Here is an 18,884-nt window from a genome sequence, read left to right as displayed (position 1 = left end):
CCCTCCCCTTAAATTCACTTTCACCCAGAAATTTATGCTTTAAGGAAGGTACTCTCCGTGTTAGAGCTGTATATGCCTGCAGGCAGGGAGACAGTCCGGTTCTCTTGGGAAGAGGGGCTGCTGTGTTAGAGATGCCTTTCTCCTTGTGCTCTCTGCCTGGAGTGGGTCATCACCATCCCTCTCTCCCCTCTCCAACTCCCCTCATCAACCAGTCTCCAGGATGTTTTCTCTCTTCCTGTGTGTTCTCCTTTATACTCCACAGGCCTGGCTATGGAGGTCACATGGGCAATGCTGTCTAGTCCAGGGACCTTTTTTCCCCCTTTAATTAAATAAACAAAAGCCCTAGTGTCTTGTATACCCCCTCTCTTTGTGCCTCCCTGGGTCCCCACGCCCCTGACCCATGAGGTCATGCTTAGACACCGTCAGCCAGGCTGTGGGGCTACTGGGATAATTTGGTGCTCAATTCTGTCGCTTGCTGTTTTGGCTGGCTCCCACTTAACCTTTTTCTCCCTTTTCCTTTTGCTTCTTTCTCCTTCCTTTCTCTTATTTCTCTTCTTTCCTTTCTTCTTCCTTTCCCTTTCTTCTTTCTTCTAGCTTTCTCTTTTCTTATACTGGGACAGAGGTCTCTCTGGTCCATGTCCAGCTCATTCCAGCCCTTTATTCATTTGGGGTAAAGAGAGAGGCCTGAAATATGTTAGGGAAATTGAAACAGCTGAATGGAGAATTCTAAAATATGGCATAAGAGTGGGCCTTTTAAAAGTCCCCCAACTTTTTTATAGTTCCAGTGTGAAGCTGAGCCCCTGTTCCTGGAAGGAAGAAGCCCTTGAACTCTTTCAGAGAGACCCACTGATCATTGTATTGACCAGACAAGTTTTTATTTTTTTCCATGTTTTTATTCCTTAAAGGGTAGGGGTGCTGGACAACTTGATTCAGTGGAAAATTTGGGAGATTTTGAATTCTTGTGCCACTTTATGATCTTGGGAAACTCCTTTGAAATTTCTGGGCCTCTGTTTCTCCACTGGTAGAGTGGGGCAACTGGGCCCAATCTAGTTTACTTCATGGGATTGCAGAGATCAGGTGAGATAATGGATATGAAAATACTTTGGAAAGGATAAAGTGTGATATGATGTTATTAACTGGAATCATATTCTTCCTCTGTAGCCTGAGTTTCCCAGAATATAATTTTCCTGGGGAATGAAATGCTGCCTTCCAGAGCTAATACTTCCTTCAGGGATGATGAGCAGAAAGGACTTTATCATTAATGATGATGATAGGAAATTCTTTGTCTATGGTGAGAGGGAGGTGGTTGTGGCAGTGGAAGTGCTGATTCTGGGTGACTGATGACTTTTTGCATATCCATAACACTTGTGACTTGGGCATTTTTCCTGCATTCCCAGTTCCCTCCAGCATTTCTGAAAATGGGATATCCCTCATTGAATCAAACAGCTTAGTCCTACTCTTTCATTTTTAAACATGAGGAGCTCAAAGATGAAGAGATCTGATAACTAATTAGTGTCTAAAATGGGACTAAAACCTGGGTCTCCTTGTCTTTTGGGCAAGTCAACAAACATCATTAAGTGTCTTCTGTGTGTCAGGTGCTATGCTAAGTGCTGGGGCTAGCTACTTAGGCAAAGGAAGGCAAAGCTAGTCCCTGCCCTCCAGGAGCTTACAATCTAATGGGGGAGACAGTGTGCAAACAAGTCTGTATGAACAAGACATATACAGGATAAACTGGAGCTCAGAGTGAAGGAATTAGTGTTAAAGGGGACTAGGAAAGGCTTCGTATAGAAAGTGGGGTTTTATTTGAGAACTGAAATTAATCTGGGAAGTTAGGAGGTCAAGATGAGGAGAGAAAGGTCCATTGATTGTATTATGCAGCTGCCATTCTCCATTGGAACTGAGCCTGGTTTTTCTTCCAAGTCAATGTACTACCCCTAAGTTCCCACAAATATAAAGATCCCTATCTTAGGAGCATGGAGGAAATATGCATTGGTTAGAGGGCATTGTTTTCCTGCTGTCTGTCTCTCCAGGGATAACTGACCCATCTTCTCCCATGCCAGAGCTGCTGCCCTTTATCTCTGTGGTCTGTTGCTGAGGGTGGGGGTGAGGAGGGAGAAGTTAGTTCTTACTTGATGACCTTCATGCAAACAGTACATGGTTAAGTCATAGGATCTAACATTTATATAGGAATTTCAAGTTTACAAAGCACTTTACAAATATTACCTCATTTTATCTCACAACACCCTTGAGAGGTAGGGGCTATTATTATTAGTCCCATTTTACAGATGAGGAAACTGAGGCAGGCAAGGTTAAGTGACTCGCCCATGGTTAAACAGCTAATAAGTGTCTGAAGTTGAATTTGAACTCAGGTCTTCCTGACTCCAGGTCCAGATCTCTGTCCACTATTTTACTCAGCTGCCTATCATAGATTTAGAACTGGAACTGATCTTAGAAACCCTCAAGTCTTACCCTCTAATTTTACAGATTAGGAAACTGAGGCCCAGGGAGGTTAAGTGATTTGTCTAGTCAGTGAGTTACTAAGTATCTTAAAGCAGGATTTGAACCCAGATCTTCTTGACCCCAAGTCTAGTACACTATACTGCAGCTTGGGTGGTGAAGAGAGGGGCTGGAAATGTTTCTATATGATACAAAAGCAAAGGAAGGTGCTATATAATAATGAATATAAGGAGAAGGTATTTTGTAACATGGCAAGTGGGAAGTCGATATATAATAACAAAGTAGAGACAGGAGAATTGCCTTCTACAAATTCAACAAATAAGTGGATTTTTTGGAGAGAGGAAAGATGATGTATAGAGAAGAAAGAGCTTTAGACTTGGAGCCAGAAGACCTGGGTTGAATCCCATCTCTCTTCCTCTCTGGGACTCAGTTCTCATACTGTGAGGAGATCAATCTAGATGAGGGGTTCTTAACTGGGGCTCCATTGGACCTCTAGGGTGACCCTGAACTTAGATGGGAAAAAAATTTACATCTTTATTTTAATATAATTTATTTCCTTTGCTATATTACATATTGTGTTTCACACATTTAAAAGCATTCTCCTTAAAAGGGGTTCATAAGCTTGGCTGGATTACCAGAAGGATTCATAACATGAAAAAGGTTTAAGAACTCCTGGTCTACACAATGTCCAAAGCCCCTGCCAATTCTAACAGGTGATGAGTACCTGATTTTCACTTTCCCCATCTGTAAAGTAGGGATAATAAAGCTTCTGCTGATGCTTTCACACAATGAAGTATTCTGTAAATTTCAGCTACTATTCAAAGGTTAATTGGTTCTTAAATCAATTGAATATCCCTCTTGTCTCCTTACCATTCCCTTTCTCTTTGGTGGGAAGAGAACCTGTGTCAAGGAGGGGGTGTGGGGAAGGAAGGTGGAACTCTGTCAGCAGACATTTGTGCTCTTATAGCAAAGCACAGAATGGACAGAGAAGGTAGGGCCTCTGGTCAGAAAGACTTGGGTGCAGAGATTTGAGGGACAGTGTGGGTGGGGAGTTTAGGGTGATGGTGAATGAGAGGGACAAACTCCGGTTATTATTTGGGATCTTTTCTAAGCCATGAGTTAGTGACCAAGGTAGACCTTGAATCCAATATTGTCAGAAATCCTGACATCAGACTGAGGTTAAGGGGCATGTGGTTAGGGGAGCTGCTTTCAGTTCCACCAGAGCTGGACGGAGGTAAGTGTGGTGTATAATAACATACCAAACTTGGAGTTGGAAGACCTGAGTGTGAATCCTGGGCTCTGAGGTTTACTAGTTGTGTCTTTGGGACAACTGTGTCACCTCTCTGTCCCTTGGCTTCCTCAGTTTGATAAGTGGGGATAACACAACCTCCCTAATGGGGTTGTTGTGAGCAGAGAGCTCTTTGTAAACTTCAAAGTGATATATAGATGTCAGCTGCTATTATTTTTATTTAGCCCTGGAGGTCTTTCCACTCCATCATCTTTATTCTGCTTTTCCAATTGGGAACAGTTGCAAGCTCCCTCAGAGTGCCCTTCCTTCTTTTCTCTTCTTCCTTTCTGCTTTTATGTCCCTCCTGTTTTCCTACCTACCACCCTTTTCCCAAATGAAAATATCTGGTGTTGTGATTGGGTCTGGGGGCGGTTAGAAAACATTGAAATTCCATTATATCTTCACTCTGGAATCATATAGATACCTCAGGCCTGGCTGAGGAACATTTTTGTATCTGAAAGATTATTTGGGGGTGGAAGCTGCATGATAGTGACTGTGTGTGTGTGTGTGTGTGTGTGTGTGTGTGTGTGTGTGTGTTGGGATGGGGAGGAGTCTTGCCTTCAAAGACTGTTTTCTGTCACCTTGTAGATCAGGTTGGGGCTTATGCCCTAATAGACACAACATCTGAAGCCTGTTAAACTGTATTATTTCTCTAACAGGTTCATGACATCAAATTCCAGGCTCAGAATGGGGAGGAGAAGGAGTCCTGGATCAAAGCCCTCAATGAAGGCATCAACAAAGGCAAGAATAAAGCCTTTGATGAGGTGAGAATCCTAGGCTGCACCTGGAACAGTCTTGGAGGTCATCTAGTCTTCTCCCTTCATTTTACAGAGAAGGAAACTGAGTCTCAGAAAAGGGAAGTGGCTTGCTCAGAGTCATAGAGATTGGTCAGCAGCAGAAGACAGTGGGGTTTACCTCTGCTCTTGCTTGACCCTTTCTTCATCTGGTATCTTTGGGCAGGGCTGCCCAGAGTAAGAGTGTGATTTTTGAAGAGAGGCCAGAGACAGATCTATTAACTTTGAAATCTATCCCAAGTTGGGGCAGCTATGTGTTGCAGTGGATAGAGCATTGACCCTGGAGTCAGGAGGGCCTGAGTTCAAATGTGGCCTCAGATACTTACTAGCTGTGTGACCCTGGGAAAGTCACTTAACCCCAACTGCCTCAAAAGAAAAGAAATCTATTCCCAGTGCTCTGTCTACTTTAAAGGGCAAAAAAAAGATATAGGCTAGACCACTGGCATAGAGAGCCTTGGCATGAGGAAGCCCCCTCTACTAGTGCAGGCCAGCATCCCCACTAGGACTATACTCCTAGAACATTGCCCAGGGCACTGAACACTTATGAGATTTGCCCAGGTCACAGTGGCAGGGGACAGCAAAGGCAGGACTCTGAACTTTGACTCTTTATCCACTCCCCACCTTGCCTCTCAAACCTTGTTATTCCTTCCATGAAAAGAATTGCTCTGATGTGGCAATCAGGGTGGTCACCCTGGGTCCTCCCAGTCTGGAAAGACTTTGAATGTGCGTCCGCACTGTTTATCTCTCACCTGAGGAGTAACCTTCCTAAATTCAAAGCATCACCATGAGATGGCCACAGGGTGATGAATTTTCATTAACAGTCTATCAAGTGGTATAAGGTTGTGATGTGTATCAGTGGGACCCACTCTGGTGAAATCACACATCCGTGAAGTATTGAAAATGAGTCTTGCCATCAATTCCTTTGAGAGCAGACATTACCTATTGCCAAAGTGTGAATGCCTATGAAGTAGCACTTCATTAAACCTGTTATCAGTGAGACACAGCTTAGCTCATATTAGTCAGATCCTTTTCAATTACTGGCAGCAAAAGGCTAGGATATAAGATATAGAAATTCTAATAAGGGAAAACAGATATTCTGGTACAGGGGATAGAGACCTGACCTTGGAGTCAACAATATCTGGGTTCAGTTCCTACTTTTTTCTTTGTGACCCTGGGTGAGTCACTTAACCTTGGATGCCGACAATTTGCTCTCTAAAACTGTAAGTTACAATGAAGTTGTTGACCTGAATTAGTGGAATTTCTACATTGGGCTAATGAAATCATAGGCTGGAATAAAAAAATAAAAACCAAAAATAGAGAGTATAAACCATAGCCAAGGGAAAAAACAGTCCTGAGGATTAAGGGGCTCTGGGGTGTTAGCCAAAGACCAGTCTTGCCTTTAGGACCCTCAGAGTCCTAAGTGGATCTTCTGATATGATTGTAGCCATAGCTACACACCCTATTTCCTTCCTTCTTCCTTTCACACTGGCACTGGGGCTTTGAAAGAAAACCAGTACTGTGAGCAGACTTGGGTTTTCACTAAGAAGGTCAGCTTTTACCTATAGGCTCCTGGGATCATAAATTTTGAATTGAAAGGAAACTTAGAGGTCATTTATCCAAACCCTTTCTCCCTGTTTTATTGAGACCCAGAGAAGTTAAATGATTTTCCCCATGTCCTATAGGAAGTATGTGTGAGACCTGGGATTCTAACCCAGGTCCTTTGACTCCAAATCCAGCCCCCTTTCCACCATACCACCTCCCCAGGAAGATCCTCACTAACAGCCTCATGCTGTTGGCCCTTTTTGCCTTTTATCACATGAAGATAGACCATTGTGACTGACCCACCTGCTGAGGGTGTTGGCAAGGCTATAGGTGTATTTTGATCTCTTTGCTGGTGTTTCTGAGAGTGCTGCAAAATTCATGAAAGCTGGACTTAGGCAGGGATTGAGAGTAATCCCCATTGTAGCAGCACCAAGCTATTGACTTTTCAAACTGGAATAAGGTTCACACTCAGACCAGGTTAGGTCTTCTTCTCTCTCTCCTCCCTCTTTCCCTCTTCTTCTCCTCTCTGTCTCTTCTCCTCTCCTTCCCTCTCTGTTTCCTCATCCTTTCCTCCTCCTCTCCCTCCTGTCTTCTCTTCCCTCTTTCACTTTCCTCCTTCCCTTCTTCTCCCCTTCTCTTCCTTTCCCTTCCTCCTTTTCTCCCTTCTCCCTTCCTTTATTTCTGTGCTTTTTTAAATGGAGACAATGCCTATTGTATCTGAAGTAGGAGACTGGTGTCCATCCAGCCTCCTGTGGTGGACAGCTCCCTGTGAGCCTAAGGAGTGCTGTGGTAGGCCAGGGCACCGTGGCAGGGCCTGTAATGCAACTGAATATTTCCTGAGGCAGATTTCTAGTGAGTTGGAGGTACAGGAATGTGACAGATACTGTCATTCCAATTCAACTAGAAAATAACGTTGGGGGTGTAGAGATTACTATCCCAGCTGTATGGATGGAAAACTGAGGCACAGAGATGGGATGTGTCCTGCTGAAGTGCTCCTTGTGTCTCCAGAGGCACTTGAGAGTGATGAGGGGGAATAGAGAAGGGCAACAAGGAGGAATCCCAGGGCTTTGGAACCCATTTACATGCATACACACATCATCTCCCACAATAGAATGTAAGTCTCCTGAGGACAGGGGTGGTTTCATTTTCATCTTTGTATTCCCAGCACCTAAAACAGTGCCTAATATAAATTAATCTACATACACACACATGTATACATACACACACATAGAAATTAATATATATAGTTACTGATTGGAGTAATTTTGTATTTAATTCCAGGGCCTTTTTTTTTTCTTCCTTCTAAGACTTTGAGCAGACAACTGACTCTAATCTTGTTAACATTTTCAGGTTAAAGTGGACAAGAGCTGTGCCCTGGAACACGTGACCCGGGATCGGGTGAGAGGGGGTCAGAGGCGCCGGCCACCTACAAGAATCCACCTGAAGGAGGTGAGGACAATTCTGACTGTGGCTTAGGCCGTTCAGGCTATCACTGAGGGCTGGGTACCATTCCCCACAAATGTCTTCTTCTCTCCCCTGCTAGTTCTAAACACACAGATACACACAGACATACACAGACACACACACACCCCAGGCGTGACTACAATACAGGCAGCCAGGAAGAAGGAGGGTGGGGTTGGTATAGCTCCTTTGTCACCATACAACAGCTGGTGAGGTCTGGGGGGCCAGCATCCTCAGAGATTACATCTTTGTCCATTAGAATCCCCTCATCCTGGGGAAGGGGGAAGGGTCAGTATCAGTATCAGGCACAGGATAGTGCCTGGTACAGGACCACACTATGGCTTTGTCCTGGGCCACTGGATAGGCTGGTGTTTTAGTGCACATCCTTGAGGCCTGGGGCAGGGATCAAAGGCCATATACCTCCAGGAGATGACATAGGGTCATGGTTAGAGTCCAAAGGAAGGGGATTTTGTTTAATTTAGATAAAGCTGGAAGGATAACTGCAAGTATATGTGTGCATGCATTTGTGAATGTCAGATGTATGATTGTTGTGCCTGAGATGCTATGTTTGCATGTGTGTGACTTTGTGTGCCTCTTAGCTTCTGGGTGTGTATAACAAGACACAACAACAATAATAGAATATTTATTAAGCACCTACTATGTGTTCCTGCCCTCAAAGAGTTTACAGTCTAATGGAGGAAAGACAACACACAAAAGGTAGCTGAAAATGGGGAAAGGGAGGAGGTGGGAGGAGGTACCCAGTGCAGGGGGAGTATGATGGAGTGTTCCAAGGAAATCCCAAAGCTGAGTAGCTGGTGAGAAACGGGGAGAAAACCTGTTCTTGTGGGTGTGGGTGTGGGTGTGGGTGCGCGCGTGCCAGTCTAAGAGGCTATGTTTATCGTCTAAACATTCATTCTGTAAGTACTTTGGGGCTGACTGATATGTGCTGTAGAGCCCTTTGATAGGCACCAAGGGGCATACAGAAGGAGGTTCTAATCTGGGCTTTCTCCCGGAGCCTATGGCCTAGCAGGAAATAGAATGCATATACATGGGAAATGACATGAGTAATAACAGCAGCAATAGTAGCTGATATTTACAGAGTGCTTTAAAGTCTGTGAAATATTTTACATGTGCTAAATTACACATGTGATCCTCCTAGCTAGTCAGTGAAGTAACGGCTATTACTACCCCCTATTTAGAGATAAGGAAACCGAGGCTACTAAGGAGATTGCCCAGGGTCACACAACTAGAAAGTGTCTGAGGCTGTCTTCAAACCCCTGTCTTCCTGGCTCTGGTGCTCCTATGCTAGGTCGCTTAGCTGCTTTAAACAAAGTGCTCTGTGATCTCAGAGGAAGGAGAGAGAATTTTTGGCTGGGATGAGCAGGGAAGGCTTTAGGGAGATGGCAGCCTCATAAGGTAAGTCTCAAAAGATGGAGGTTGATTAGCAGAGATGATGGGGAAGCCCTCCTAGGCAGAAGCATGCTCAAAGGCTGAGCCAAAAATAGAAAAGATTAACTTAGCTCAACTTGGCTGGAGTTTTGGAGTTTCTGTACATCTGGGAGATTAGGCTGGCAAGGTATTTGGGGGACAGATTGTGGAGAGCCTTGAATGGCAACCTAGGTACCCTGTTTAGGGAGTTATTATTTTTTATTTGTTTTGTTTTCAAGTAGGGTAATGATAATGATCAGACTTGTGTTTCCTGAATGTAAATCTGATGGTGGTTTGGAGGTGCATTAAAGAGAAGAAAGGGGGGATACATAGAAAGACCGCTGGGGAAGATATGATATTAGTCTGTGAATGAAGTAATACCAGGAAGGACCAGAATGAGAGCAGTGGTACAGGGAATAAAAAAGAAGGAGGGTGGATATAGATGAGAGAAGTTATAAAGGAAGAACTGAATAGCCTTGGCCATTGACTCGATTTGGAGACTGAGGAAGACAGAAGAGTCCAATATGACTGAAGTTTTGAGCCTGGGTGACCAGGATGATGATGATGATCCATTAACAGATATGGGGGAGGGAAGGAGAAGATGGAGTATTCCCTCTTAAATACAATGAAAATAATAACTCTTGAATATCATTTGATACAGGGCAAGAGGGAAACATTGCATCCAAGGGAAGATAGCCCCTAAGTAATGGAAATGCAGGGCTATAGCTCAGAAGCTAGATTGGAGCTGGAAATGTAGATTTGGGCGTCGTTTGTATAGAGGGGGCAGGTGAAGCAATGAGCATGGATGGGGTCACCAAGAGAGAGAAGAGTGAAGAGTTGAGACAAGAACCTGGGGAATATACATTTCTAGGGAGGAAGAGGAGCCAGTGAATGGTCCTGGAAATAGGAAAAGAACCAAGCAATCAGTCAGTATTTATTAAGTGCCTGTTATGTGCTAAGCATAGACAAAAATGAAAGTCCTTACCCTCCAGGATCTTATGTTTGGTCATATTTTATACTCACACATATCTATAGGTGGGTATAAAATATATAATATTTCATTATATATAATATACATATATAATATATTTATTTATAAAATATAAAAATATATTTTATACATATATGTCATATATATGATAAAAGATCATAAAGAGATATACATGTTCATATGTGTGTCTATATGTATAGACACACACATTTATATTATACTAAGTTAATGCAAGGTGATGGGTGGGTGGGGGAGGGGAAGAAGTCCCTAGCAGCTGGGAGAACCAGGAAAGACAATGTGGAAGGTGGTGTGTGAGCTGAGCCTTGAAGTAAGCCAGGGATTTCAGGAGACAGAGCTAAGAAGGAAGTATATTGTAGACATAGGGACCAGCTAATGCAGAGACCTGGGAGATGCAGTGTCTTTCAGGAGGGACAGTTAGAAGACCAGTTTACCTGGACATTAGAGTGTGGAGGAGAGTCATCATGTATTAATTATAAGGTCAGAAAGGAGGCAGGCTGTACACAAGAGGCAATAGGGACCCACAGTAGTTTTGTGAGCAGAGGCTGACCTGGGCTCTGGAAAATCACTTTGGTAGCTCTGTGAAGGATGATTTGGAGAAGGGAAGGGACTTAAGGAGGGAGATAAACGAGGAAGCCTTTGCAATACTGGGACAGTGTCCTAGTGTCCCAAAATCTAAGAGGAGAGAATTTTAGGTGGGAGGGGCCTGGTAAGTAGTGTCAAATGCATCACCAGGTCAGAGGATATGGGGAAAAGCTGCTAGATTTGGCAATTTGGATATTGCAGGTGATCTTTGAGAGAGCAGGTTTGGGGGCAGCTGGGTGGCTTAGTGGATGGAGCACCTAAGTTCAAATCTGGTCTTAGACACTTACTAGCTATGTGACCCTGGGCAAGTCACCTAACCACAATAGATTCAGAGAGAGAGAGATGGGGGCAGCTAGGTGGCACAGTGAATAGAGCACCGGCTCTGGAGTCAGGAGCACCTGAGTTCAAATCCAGCCTCAGACACTTAACACTTACTAGCCGTGTGACCTTGGGCAAGTCACTTAACCCCAGTTGCCCTCCAAAAGCAAGGGAGAGAGAGGGAGAGAGAGAGAGAGAGAGAGAGAGAGAGAGCACAATTTTAGTAGAATATGCTTATAAGATGATGGAGAGAGAAAGAGAGAGACAGAGACAGAGACAGACATATAGATACACAGAGACAGACAAGAGAGGGAGAGAGGGAGAGAGGGAGGGAGGGAAGGAGAGAGAGAGAGAAGAGGAAAGTGGGGAGGGGCAGTGGGAATAGACCATCCATTCAAGTAGGTAGTTTGGGTGTGACGGGAAGTAGGGAAATCCGATCCTAGCCAGAGGAGAAAGTGAAGGTTGTTTCCAAAATTGGGAAGAGCTGATCATGTTTTGGGGTAGGAGAGGAGCTGGTAACTAGAGAGAGCAAAAGTGAAATTGCTGGAGAGAATTGAGGGAGCCAAGTCCCAGTGGGAATAGAATAGGCTTCAAGATGAGGACAAGAGGCAAGAAGAAAGGAAGGGGGAGGCTGTATATCTTGAGTGTCTTTGTGGTTGGACAGTTGGAGAGAATCTCCGGGTCTTAGGGGTTAGGATATGCAGTGGGAGGGTCCCTGCACAGACAATACAAGAACCTGAAAGAATCTCCTAGGCGAGATCAGTATCCTGGCTACAGATACTAGTTCTGCTTTGTAGAACCTCCCCAGACTCTTCAAAGATCTGTGAAGCCCTGGGCAAGCTGGAGGAGCGAGTCATCATGTCCCAGCTCCAGTCCTCAAGACAGGCAGGGAGGTGGGGAGAAAGAGGGACTTTTTGGTATGTTTATTATGCAACTATTTTCTTTCCTCCTGAAAATAAACTGTGGTTTTGGGGCTGGCCCTTGCTTAACCTTTGGATTTCTCCTGTATTTGTGACTCTGTTCACTCTTCCCTCAGGGAGAATGTTCCCCTGGATAATTGGCCTGAGGACTCACTCGATTAGAAATTGCTTGGGAATAGCTGTGCCAATTCACCAGAGCCAAGACAGGGCACCTCAGAGCAGGGTCTCTGGGGGAACTACTGAGCTGCTCTGTTTTTTTTTCTTCTTCTAAATAGGACCCTAATTCATAACAACTTCCTGTCTATGACAGACAGTGCCAGGTTCCTTCTCAGACCCTTGTGAAACGTGGGAGGGGAAGGGGGAAGCTGCCTTCCCTTTAAGGTCAGGCATACCTGAGTCTAGAAGGAAAAAAAATGTAGCCTATTAAGAAAAGGACTTGGGAGGGGAGTGGGGGTAGGTGGAATACATCTGAAGTTTGCTGCTGATCAGTTCTAGAACATGTCTGCTGACTACTTTTGTGCCTCAGTTTCTGCCCATATGTAGTGGTATAACTAGACATAGGGTGGTTAGAGCAGGAGCTCTAGACAGAGTTCAGGTAGAATTGCAGAGGGCATTTACTGACCCTGTGATCCCTCCCCAGTATTCTTTCTGACATGGGGTGAGAGTAGGGGAGGGGTTAAAAAAAAGTTATGTGAGGAAGAAAGGGACACCTGGTAAGAGGTATAAGAATGGTAAAGGGCAATGGGAGGTAGGATTGACACTTTGTTGATGTGGGTCTTAGAAAATAGACTAACTTGAGCATTTCCCACTTTTCCTACCTAATGATATTTATGAAGCTCATGAGACCATGAATAATCTCAAGGAAGACAGCAAGTTTCTATCACAGAATTTTAGAGCTGGGGGGAAGCTTACTCATCCTCTTGTCTAAACCCCTCATTTCACTTATGAGGAAACTGAGGCCCAGAGAGAAGAAGAGACTTGGCCCAGGTCACACAGTTGTATTAGTGAGAGATCTGAGACTAGGACCCAGATATTCCGAGGTCCAATCTAGTGTTTTTTTTCTGTTAATACTTACAGATTTACAATTTAAATTTACAATTTAAGCTTTTCCTCTTGTCCATCTTCTTGCTGGTGCTGAGGTAGTTGACTGACTGACTGGTGGTCATAGGTAGCTCCCTTAATTTCCACACAACTTTTTGGGTTTGAGTTTGGTTCATTGTGCTAGTTCAAAACTCTTTCTCACTAGGGGAACGTTATTGTCTGTGCCATCCTGGGAATAGCTTTTCTTTTTCCAAGATGGCGCTGCTATGAAGATGATGTGGGATCACCCCAATTTGGTAGGGAGAAGCCACAACTTCATGGACCCTGCTCAGTCTCATTCTCTTTCTCCTCCCCTTTTGCTCCCCAAGTACAGACTAAATCCACAACATGTAGACTAAGCTGCACGAAGGTAAGCCTGACTCAGAAGAAATCAGACCATAGCTCTGAAGGAGATAGTCAGAGTCGTAGAACATTAACAGAAACCTTAGAAGTCCTCTAGTCAAAACTGAGGCCCAGAGATCTTCAGTGACCTTCCCACAGTCACATAATTGGCCAGGCTTGGTGGTCCATGCCTGTAACCCTACTCCTTGGGAAGACTGAGCTTGGTGGATCCCTTGAGCTTAGGAGTTCTGAGCTGGCACTGATTAGGCATCTGAGCTAAGTCTAGAACCAATATGGTGGTCCCTTGGAAACAAGGGTCCACCCAGTTGCCCAAGGAAGGGCAAACTGACCTAGGTCAGAGATGGAGGTCGTCAAAGCTTTTGTGCTAATCAGTGGTGGGACCAGGTCTGTGAGTGGTTGCTGCACTTCCAGCCTTCAGAAAAGCCCTCAAACACCAAACAAAAAAGCCTTAAAGCCAGTTACTAACAGATCTGGAACCAGAACCCAGTTTCCCCTGTCTCTCACCTCAGTGCTCTTTTTCCATTTATAAGCATAATAAATAATAAACTCCATCTTTCCTTTCCATTATGGTGCTTCTAGAACATCATATAATCCTGTTGTGTGTATATGGGGCAGAGGGTGGGGAACACAGGGTAGGGTAAATGCCTGACAACCTTGAAACTTACCTAAAGCCATTGCTTGATCTCCCTGACTCAAGGGACTTTTGGGAAGAGGATTACTGGCATTTTTAAACTGTCCTTACCTTGAACCATGTTAGTTGTGGAAGTTGGCACTCAATCTCTCCCTTCTCTTCCCTAACCAGGTGGCTAGTGCTGCATCAGATGGATTGTTGAGGCTGGACCTTGATATGCCAGACAATGGGCCCCCTTCTTTCACTTCCAGCAACAACATCAGCGATTCCCCCCCTAAAGAGATACCTCGACCACCCATGCCTCCAACCAAACCCCCCTCCCAGGATCCAGAGAAGCCAAATTTGGAAGATAGTGCTGAAAAACCAGAGGCAGAGGAGAGCATCCCAACTCCTGCATCAGATAATCCCGAGGACAAGCCTGAGCACCAGGGCATGGCAGAAACAACTGAGGAAGATGTGGAAACCTCAACCCTGCCTGGGGGTAGTAAGGAGAACCTGAGGGAAGGAAACAAGCGTCCTGAGCCACCTCCCAAGGTCCAGCCTGACAAACTGAAAGTAAGCTGGGAAAATCCAAGCCCAGAGCCTCCCACCCCTACTGGCAAAGAATCAGATCAACCCACCAGTTCAGAGACTACTTCCAAGGAGGGAGGGAAACCCCCCACCCCTCCACCAAAGATTCTGTCTGAGAAATTGAAAGCATCTCTGAAGGGGAGTGAGACTACCAGCCTAGAGCAATGCCAGGATTCCCAGGCTCCCAAGACCCTTGATCCTGATCCAGGTTGTTCCCAAGTTTCAGTGAATGGCCTGACTGACAATGCGAATGGAGTCGAGCATGTTCTGGAGTCAGGTCTGCAGAAAGATGAGGAGGAGAGAGGAGACCAGAAGACTCCCCTGAAGGAGGGCGAGGGGCAGCTAGCCCCTGCAGAGCCCAGCTCAACTGCCTTGGAGGACAAGGGAGCCCAGGAGGGATCAGGAGCAACCCTCCAGGATAAGTCCCCTGTACTGCCATCCCTGCAGCCCCGATGTGCCTCCCTAGGGAACCTGCTGACTGAGGGCAACAAGCGTCAAGGCCTGCCCCTGGACAGACACCAGCTGGTCAAGATAGAGAAGAAGATGGCTTCTGAAAGGGAAAAGACTGAGCAGCTCTTGAGCCAGGTCCTCGGCAGGGAGTTGGAGCATGCCCAGGAGGGAAACGGACCCCCTGTCAATGCCGAGACATTGCTCAACCAGGCTGTGGAGCAGCTGAGGCAAGCCACTCAAGTCTTGCAAGAAATTAAAGTTTTAGGAGAACTGAACAAGGAACCATCGACCACCCTGACGGAGAAGCAGAAGGAAAAGCAGAAGGACCTGGTGACTCTGTATAGGAGAAGTGCTCCCTAGGGCATGCTTAAGCACTTTTTTTTCTTCTTTTTTTTCCCTTTTATGGTCTTCTTCAGAATTTTTATTCACCAATGCTGTTACTGGGCCAGCAGATGGCCATAAGTCCAAGCTTGGCCCTACTCCTTGTCCAGCCACTTTCTTAGCAACGGCCCCCCTTTCCTCTTCTCTTTAATGCTCTCTTTCAAGTGAAGTCCTGTCTTCATTGATGTGGAGGGATGACAGCCTGCTGGCTGGCAAACCAGTCAGTCACATGTCTCCATCTCACAGCCCTGCAGGGTCAACATCTAACCCCAAATAGGCGGATATACCCAGGATGTCTCAGGGTGCTCGGCCTCAGAAACAGGGAAGGGGATCCTTCTAGGGGTGGCCATGAACATCCAGGCTCATCTCTGCTATGTGGTCTCCAGCTAGAACGTCTGTCCTCACCTTCTGGCCATCTGCGTGCTCATTTGAAGGTGAAATCAGGCTGGGTGGTGGATCAATCAGGAGAGGAAAGGCATCTTTGGGAGGAAGGCCAGTTATGCCAGAAGAGAACAGTCATACACTGTAACTGTTCTGGAAATTCTGTTTCCCCTCGTCTTAATGGGGAATTGTTGTCTGGCATTGCCTGATCATAGCCATGGGTTGAGTCTAGGACTAGGGCATTCCCAATATGGTCTAGTCTGGAGCTGTCGATCAGTAGACTAAGAGAGAGCTATGAAGTATCTGGGACACATTTAGCCAGGATTCACCAGGGCTCGATGGTCCCTGGGCCAGTTGTATTTCTTGGGATGTGTTTCCCTCTGCCATTATCCTGATGCCCTACATGGGCAGCATAGAGAGATATGAGTGATGATAGTGTGTGCTACCCACTCAGGGAGAAAAGTTGTGACTGCCTTTGATCATTCTTAATGTCTCAGTATTTGTTGTCTTAGCCACTTTAGTTTAGCTTTGGGACCATTATTAACCCTATGTCCTGAAGGGGGTTGGGAGTATGCAAGAGTTTACATTCTGGGCTCCAGGGCACATCATTGCATCACTTTGTGGTGTCCTTTGGGGAAAGGGAATTTGGTGGGCAACTTCATTTCCAAATACTCAAGGGCTGCCTAGGACGATCTACCTATACCTTGCAAAAATGAATTTGAGTCTTTCTACTTTTTGGCTCCTAAAACTCAACACAGTCAAGCTGAGACCCTTTCCCAGACTGGCAGGGGGTTGCTGCTGCAGAATAAAGAGGGATGAGATGAGCAGTGCTGCTTGGCCTTAGGGGACCAATCAGCTATGGAATTCTGAGCCAACATAGGTTTCCATGATTATCTCTGGAAGGGCTCTCAAGGGCTCACTTGGTTCATCCCCCTACTTTTGTGCGGGATTGTGACTCAGACTCCCCAACTTCTTCAGTACTTATGTTAGTTTCAATTCTGGACACTCAAAAGAACCATTTTTTTTTTCAGATTGCAAAATAAACACGCCTCCAGGAGGACCATAATTTTTGCCCTCCTTGAGTGACCTTTACATTTATGCCGTCTATATGCTTAGTCTCCTCTCTTCATGTGAATTGGTTAAGTAGCTGTCAGGGGTGTCAGTCAGGCCATTTCTTGTCAATGACCACAAACATTCATTTGAGTGGTATTAGTTACAGTAATTGAATTGATGGAACTTGTCCTGGGAATGAGTAATTCCTCTCAGCCATTCCAGTGGATAACCAGGCCAGCCTGGGCCAGACAGTGATTCCTAGTGATTTCCACCAAGGTCAGTGTGGATGATCTGGGATAGAGTTGGACCTTGTGGTGACTTGTGTCCTCCTCTGTCCTCACCTTTCTCCCTCCTACTTTTCATTTTTTACTTTACTTATCACATACCTACTTTTCCCTGGGGCTGGAGAGTTGGATGGTTCAGTGGAAAGAAGGAAGGACCTGTGAAGTGATAGGAATTACATTTTCCCTGCCTTTCTTTCCCCGACCTCAAAACTGTCTTCTTTTCCAGGGTCTGCAGGGGGAAGGAGGGACAGCATGGTAGAAGGGAGATGTCACTGTCAGTTTGCTTTGTGTGTCTGTCTGGCAATATTTGCCTCCCTGGCCCCTGTCCCTCCACCAACCAAGACTGGACTCTGCATTTTCAGAAGCTGTTCTTGGTACCAATCAGCTGCTTCCCCAGGAACAGCCTGGAGTTCAATATCCCCAGGTGTATGCAACGAATATCTACCTGTTATAGCCACAGAATGCCTACTGAGGGGCCTAACCCATTCTGGAAATTTCACAAAAGGCTCCCCAAAGTCTATGCTGGCTTCAGATATTTTCCAGACCCATTTTTTTTTTTTTTTGGCATGGGCACTTTTTGTTTAGTGAAGGATTAAAAAAAGAGAGAAGGCCACCATGGACCTTCCTAATAATGCAGCACCTGGCACAGTGCCTTGCATACAGTACTCATTTAATGTTGGAATTGTGGGCTGGCCTTTGTCAAGCACAGGCATTGGCTACAGCAAAAATTAGCAATGTAAGTTTATGCCTTATTTACTGAAATATTTTATCTTGTAACTCAAGATATCGCCATGAGTAAGCTGGCCTTTCTCCAGGGTGGTGCTGGAGGTATGGGGTGTAATTGGATTCATTCCTAGAATTCTGCTTTAGAGAAGTATATGGGGACTTGCTTGCTGACAGTCTTCAGCTCCCTTTAACTTTGAGACACACACCTCAGTTCTCCACAGCACTCAGGGCTGAATGGGGGTAGGAGATGGGGTGGATCTCCCATTTCTGGAGGTCACTGTCGGGCCTTCAGTTACTGGGAAGTGACAGTAAGCAGGGCTCAGAGAGAAAAGGATGGGGGTCTCCAAGAGAAGGTGGCACCCTGGAGTAGGCAGCAGGCCTATATTTCATGTAGATAAGAGCCAATGTGTACATTATACAATGGATTCTCACCATCCTCTCCCTATCAGGATGTCCCTCCCCACTGCCCCCTCTCCAAGGGGGGGTTTAAAAAACTGAATCATTGGTCTCCATTGATCTGTTATGTCCTGTCCCAGTCAACTCCCTTTCAAGGCCAGTTTGGTATCAGCTCCACATATAGGGTTCCCCTTTCTTAATGAAAGAGGTCCAGGAAAGGGATGAGGGGTCAACAAATGTGAATGGTGGTGGCTTCACCTGCCTGGCCAGAGGAGGAGGAGGAGAAATAACATTCAGCGTCTTTTGCTTCTAGAACGTGACATAATTTTTGAGAGTTGGCAATAAAACCCCTTTTTAAGTATGTCTCTGCCCTGGAGCTATTTGTTGGTGACAAGACTATCAGCTGGGGAGAGAAGGACAAGAAGGCTTAGGGCCCAAACTGGACCCCCTTGCAGACACTGAGCCTTGGGTGTTAGTGTCTTCTTGGTACCATCATTGAAGAGAAGATGATCTTGCTGGCTCAGGTCCTTGGGATCCAGGCCTCAGAGAGACTCCTTAACCCTTCTTTCTAAGCTTGACTGGAAGTGATATGCCTTTTTTCAAGTGTTCCTTCTGAACTTCAGCCAAGCACCTTTCATTTCATTCCCCCTCCCCCCCAACTCAGTTTTGTCCCGCTGTTACCTTCCAGAACCCATGGAAGGGAATTAGAAATGGTTCCTGCAGAGGAGCTGGTGACATGTGACAACATGTGAGGACACCACCCCCCA

General features: G+C 45.5%; 1 protein-coding gene across 1 annotated transcript in view; it reads left to right on the top strand.

The window, feature by feature from the left end:
* PLEKHO2 (pleckstrin homology domain containing O2) overlaps nucleotides 1–18,478 on the top strand; it is a 40,918-nt gene extending 22,440 nt beyond the window's left edge. Inside the window, exons 4-6 of the mRNA XM_069098312.1 lie at nucleotides 4,405–4,509; nucleotides 7,432–7,530; nucleotides 14,048–18,478. Of these exons, the coding sequence (XP_068954413.1) occupies nucleotides 4,405–4,509; nucleotides 7,432–7,530; nucleotides 14,048–15,256 (1,413 nt within the window). The 3' untranslated portion in view covers nucleotides 15,257–18,478. The remainder of the gene's footprint in view (nucleotides 1–4,404; nucleotides 4,510–7,431; nucleotides 7,531–14,047) is intronic.
* The last annotated feature ends 406 nt before the right edge of the window (nucleotides 18,479–18,884 follow it).

This window comes from Petaurus breviceps, unplaced genomic scaffold (genome assembly GCF_028583685.1).
Source record: "Petaurus breviceps papuanus isolate PSGF00001 unplaced genomic scaffold, PetGlider_PUasm1.0 37, whole genome shotgun sequence".
NCBI classification, from domain to species: Eukaryota; Metazoa; Chordata; class Mammalia; order Diprotodontia; family Petauridae; genus Petaurus; species Petaurus breviceps.
Note: the sequence above shows the minus strand (reverse complement) of the source record. Positions and strands in the feature narration are given on the sequence as shown.